This window comes from Mesoplodon densirostris, chromosome 2, assembly GCF_025265405.1.
Source record: "Mesoplodon densirostris isolate mMesDen1 chromosome 2, mMesDen1 primary haplotype, whole genome shotgun sequence".
Taxonomy (NCBI): Eukaryota; Metazoa; Chordata; class Mammalia; order Artiodactyla; family Ziphiidae; genus Mesoplodon; species Mesoplodon densirostris.
Genome location: NC_082662.1, coordinates 179343934 through 179349933, shown reverse-complemented (window position 1 = coordinate 179349933; position 6000 = coordinate 179343934). Strand labels below are relative to the sequence as shown.

Below are 6000 nucleotides of genomic sequence, written 5' to 3'. Positions count from 1 at the left end.
ACTCGAAATTGCCACTGATTATTCATTTAAACAATGGCGTCACTGCCAAATGAGCCAAGTAAAAGTTATATGCTTATTTAGCTTCCACAAAATAAGGAGAGCAAAATAAGTATTTTCATACAGACATAAAATCTCAGAAACCCCACATTTCAGACAGCCAGACAAATAATAGTTCTTAGACCTCTATTAGGGAGGAACAATTTCAAAAAACACTCCTCATTTCTTTAAAGGATTATAGGATAACAAGCAATGGCTTTTTAGCATTTATGATGTGTGATAACCCAGTGGGGATGGGGTGTGGAGCCCTCATCCAGCTTACAGGTTTCCATCCTTTACAGGTGGGTGTCGGTGAATGTGGTGTGTTCCTTAGTCACAGAGCTGAAACCCTTGATGGCATTCATCAGGTCCTCTTCATCCACATACTGAAAAAGAAACCAATCATCACTGGTTAGGATGTTTGCTGGCAATAGTCTTATGCAAAATGTATTAATATATAATTTGAGCGTTACATTTTACCATATCTTAACCTTTCAAGCCTCAGTTTCCTCATCTGTAAAGTGGGGACGTTTTATATGAATTCGTTCAAAATTAAACAGAAGAGCCAGAATGCAAGCTGTTATGCTCCATTGTGTCTCACTCTCTTACTGTATTTTATATTTATTGAATAGGGCTAGTAATATTGATTATAATGTTATAATGAACAGATAATTTGCTGCGTATGGGCATCTTGAAAAGCTTTCACTGAATCACTTTGCATACTGCCTATTACCAGTATGGTCAAAAGTAAGCAAAATGGCAATACAGTATAATAGTGAAGAATGGGGGCAGTGTAATCAGACAATGTTTCTAAGATCCCAATTCCACAAAAAAATTACTAGCTGTGTGTTCTTGGGTAAGGGCACACATTCATCTAAGCCCTCAATGTATTATGCTGAACTATGTGGAACTTCCATTTTGCATGTCAAATATGATCAATTAACAATTATTTATGTTTCAACCTAATATAATTATTCCTGATATTTAGAAACTTTAGATCCAAAATGGAATCATGGAATTCAATAGTTGTAACAACTGCAAACAGCCCCATGATTTTTAAATGCTTATTACTTATCATCATTCTAAGCAAACCAGAAGGACTGTAAACTTTATTTTTTGTTGTGATTGGAACCTGGAGCCAGGAAACTTGCTTTATTCCTTGCCATTAGTTAAGGTTTCATGGAAGTCATCAACTTTTCAGTGAAAGAAAAGTGAGAAGTGGGGAGAGAGACATGAGTCAGAGTCCAAATGCAGAAGCAGATAGTTGAAAGAAATGGAGGTGATGACTTCTGACTCAGAGGAGTAAGCAGAGGCGCTAAGTTCTTAGTTGGCCGTCTGTTTATTGTCCAACTATTCCAAAGGAATGGTACTCCCTCAGACATGGAGGTAGTTGACACAATGAAGTGTGATGGTTGCTAAAAACTCTACGACTTTATTCATTTCAGCCACTAGGGGCTCAAAATAAATATTACATAATGATGACGTTACCTCTTTTGTACCCCCTGGACTGAAATTATGAAAAACAAAGTTCATAAATAGTAATGCCCTTATTTATCATAATTTTCTGAGTTTCTTGGAAAGGAACTATTGATCCTATTGAGAGACTGTTTTTCTCCTCTAACCATAAACCAGAAGGAAAACACACTTCCTTTTCTTTTTTTTTTTCTTTAGTAAAACAGGTGCTTGTACTTTATGCCTCTTTTAGGCCAGTTCCAATGTTTTCAGTCATGTTCTGCCCAAGATAATGAAGTAGAGCCTGTTTGTGTATTCACTTACGCATGAATTTATTTTTTGAGCATCTATTTTGTGCCAGAAGAACAAGACAAAGTTTCTACCCTGCTCATCAAGCAGGTAAACAAGTTGTTGCAAAATAATTGGGTAAATGGTCAGAGGGATGCACTGAGTGCTGTGCGGCCATCCTTCAATGAGGTACAGGAAGCTCCATGCCACCTCTTTATCAATATACTTCTGGAATGTTTAGCAAAGGCTCTGGATGAGGAAATTGACTCACCAGTCCGCTATCATGGCCCACGATGGTTTCCCACAGCGAGTCATCAATCAAGACCTTCTTGTCTTGAATGTCTATGAGCTGACTGACACTGCGGTGGAGAGAGCCTTGGGAGTAGGTCTGGCTGACTTGGCTCTGACTTGGGATGCGCAGTACAGACAGGCTCCGGTTGCTCCTAATACTCACAGGTGTCCCAGACCGGGGGATTTTGGTATCAGCTAAGCCCTGAAAAAAAAAGTTACTGTTGGTGACTAAGGTCTAAAGAAAATAGTCTTGAAGTAGGATAGAAAATCATGTGTCACATGTCATCAATGAAGGCAATGCTGTCCCCATCTCCTCCTATGGAACTTAGCTCCTGTGGAATCCTGTGGCCCCTGGATTCTTGGTGAAGGTGAGACAATAAGCTGATGGTCACGTTAGATGGCCAGCATTCTTAGTGTCCCAAGAGTTCACATACTGGTGCTTTGGCTATTGTTCCCCACGGACTAAGGCTGCTGCATCGCAAAGCAGTAGGGTGAGGGGTCGGGTTAGCAAGGTAGTCTCTTCATGGGTGTCAGCACAGAGCCTCCTTCTTGAGAACAGCCCTTCCCCAGAGCAAAATGAGCAATGTTCTCTCATGGTCAGTCACTAAGTGAGCACAATTGTATTTCACTTTAAAATTCCTGGATTTATGTAGGGAACCTGACTCCTCCCTCCCTCTTTTCTCATTCCGTGCTGTTCCCCTTGTTATAGGATTCCAGACTCCAAAATAAAGAGGACACGCAAAGACATCAGAAAGACAAAGGCACTTTATGATTAGGATCTAGAATGTGCCATTAGGAAGTGTAGCTGCTCTAAACATCTGAGGATTCTGATTTAGCTGATTTAACCAATCAGTGAAGTGTTCTGCTTTTCACCGTGCCATCGACACACCATGCAAAGATCGTGCATTCATGCAGCACACAGAGGTACCTCGAAGTGCATGGTGTAACTTTTTAGGGTAACATTGCTTGACACATCAGATACATCAGCCACGGAGTCAAACTGAAAACAAAAGTGGGGTATCAGCGTTTGGAATATTTTAAAACAAATTCTTTGGAGGGAGGAATCAAGATGGCAGAATAGAAGGACGTGGGGCTCACCTCCTCCCACAAATACTCAAAAATACATCTACATGTAGAATAATTCTCATGTAATACCTTACTGAATTAGGGCAATAGATATCAGACACCCAGAAGTACAAGAAAGAACTCCACATAACTGCGTAGGGCAAAGGAAAAAAAAAAAAAGAAATTGGGATGGACCTGTGCCCCTAGGAGGGAGCTGTGAAAGAGGAAATGTTCCTACATCCTAGGAAGCACCTTCACTGGTGGGGAGATCAGCTGGGACAGAAAGGGAGCTTCAGAGGCTCGGAAGAGAGTGCAACAACTGGTTGGCAGCAGGCAGAACAGAAAGAGATGGGCACAGAGGATCGGTGCTACCTTGTTGCAATCCCCAGCCCAAGATGCATGCCTACTAGTATGTGCAGGGCTGGGTGATGAAACTCAGGCTTCAGAGGACAGACCCAGGGAGAGGACTGGGGTTGGCAGCATGGAGACAGCCTGAAGGGGCTGGAGTGTGGTATGGGCCACAACTGGGGTGTACGCAGAAGAAGCCTGGGTCTGCCATAGAGGCAAAGTGCCATTGCTAAAGGGCGTGTGAAGGGAGGGGTGAAGCCTGCCATAACAGCCTCTTTCTGCCTGCTGCCTCTACGAGCTCTGGGAGCAGGACAGTGGGTGCTCCCATGGCTCAGACAAGTCCGGCCTCAGCAGCTGTGGGTTTTGCGGTCACATATGCTTGGAGGCGGGGCTGGGGTCTGGGATGTTTCCATAGCTCCCATGGCAGGTCCAGGTGTGTGACTACTGCGGCCCTGGTACCCAACTTCAGTGGATTGGCATCTAAGGATCTGTGCTGGTGGCTTTGTGAAAACGGTGGCTTTGTGAAAACAGTGCCTGAGGGACAACAGGGACAACTGCCTGAATTCCCACAGTGGAGGTGGTGCCAAGGGCAGTGCCAACCACAGTGTACTTTGTGAGCCTGCACAGGTGACACCACAGAGCACACTCCCTGGTAGACAGCTCCAGCAAAGGAAGACTCAGTGGCCCCTCTCCCAGCGGAACACTCCACTCCTGTCTACCTCACACTGCAGCTCAGAAACCGTTCTGAGGGCTTCTACTCCAACAACTCAGGAGCAGACTCTGCCGCTGACAGGGCAGTGACAACCACAGAGCAAAGAGGAGGCCTGCTAAATATCTAAAGGCAGCAAGAGAAAAACAAAGAGTTAATTACAAGCAAACCTCCATAAGGCTATCAGCTGCTTTCTCTACAGAAATGCTGCAGACCAGAAGGGAGTGGCAAGATATATTCAAAGTCCTGAAAGGGAAAAACACGTAACCTAGAATACTCTAGCCTGCCAGCTTATCATTTGGAATAGAAGTAGAGATAAAGAATTTCTCAAACAAGCAAAAACTAAAAAAATACAGCAATACTAAGCCTATCCTAAAGGAAATATCAAAACGTCTTCTCTAAATAGAAAAGAAACAAGAATCTATAGGAAACAGAAAATCTCAGTTTGAAACTAAATCACTTACATAAGCCAGTACACATATTAAAAGAAAACATTTCTGTGAAAGCAATGATAACCAAAAGGATGAACATGAAGATTAAAAGAAGGCATCAAAATCATAAAATGTGGGAGAGGAGAGTATGAAAATGTAGATTTTTTTTTCCAGAATGTGTTTGAGACTATATGACTACCAGTCTAAAACCAGTAGATACAGGAAGGGGCTAATATACTTGAAAAACAAGGTAACCAGAAATAAAAAACATACAATAAATTCACAAAAACCAAAAAGAACACAAGAATAATACAAAAGAAAATCATCAAACCACAAAAGGAAAAACAGAAGAAAAAGAAAAAGAAAAATAAAGAAGAAATACAATATCAATGGGAAAACAAGGTTTAAAATGGCAATAAAATATCAATAATTATCTTAAATGTCAATGGACAAAATGCTCCAATCAAAAGACACAGAGTAGCAGATTGGATAAAAAACAAGAGTCTACAATATGCTGCCTACAAGAGACCCACTTTCAGGCAAAGGACACACACAGGTGGAAACTGAGGGAATGCAAAAAGGTATTTCACGCAAACATAAATGACAAGAAAGTGGGGGTCGCAGTACTCATATCAGACAAAATAGACATTAAAAACAAAGTCTAAAAAGAAAGATAAAGAAGGACACTATATAATGGTAAAGGGATCAATATAAGAGGACATTACACTTGTCAACATATATGCACCCAGTATAGGAGGACCCAAATACATAAAACAAATACTAACAGACATAAAGAGAGAAACTGATGGGGATACAATAATAGTAGGAGACTTTAACACCTCACTCACATCAATAGAAAGATTTTTTAGACAGAAAATCAATAAGGCAACAGAGTTCTGAAATGATACAATAAAACAGTTAGACTTAATTGATATTTTCAGGACATTACATCTTAAAAAAGCAGAATACACATTCTTTTCAAGTGCACATGGAACATTGCCTAGGACGGACCACATACAAGGGCACAAAACACTCAACAAATTTAAGAGAACAGAAATTATTTCAAGCATCTTTTCTGACCACAATGGCATGAAACTAGAAATCAACCACAGAAAAAGAAATGAGGAAAAAAGAAAAACAATTACATGAAGACTAAACAACATGCTATTAAAAAGCCAATGGGCCAACAATGAAAACAAAGAAAAAAATTTAAAATACCTTGAGGCAAATGACAATGGAAACACAACCATGCAAAATCTATGACATGCAGCAAAAGAAGTTCTTAGAGAGAAGTTCATAGTGACACAGGCCTTCTTCATAAAACAAGAAAAGTTGAAAAAAACCTAACCTACCACCTAAAAGAATTAGAAAAAAAAAAGA

The 6000-nt window shown here is 40.7% G+C and overlaps 1 protein-coding gene across 1 annotated transcript in view; it reads right to left on the bottom strand.

The window, feature by feature from the left end:
* Positions 1-332: 332 nt before the first annotated feature.
* Positions 333-6000, bottom strand: part of USH2A (usherin) — a 790488-nt gene continuing 784820 nt past the window's right edge. The window contains exons 71-72 of the mRNA XM_060088664.1: positions 2048-2269; positions 333-422 (exon numbers count right to left, since the gene is read on the bottom strand). Of these exons, the coding sequence (XP_059944647.1) occupies positions 333-422; positions 2048-2269 (312 nt within the window). The remainder of the gene's footprint in view (positions 423-2047; positions 2270-6000) is intronic.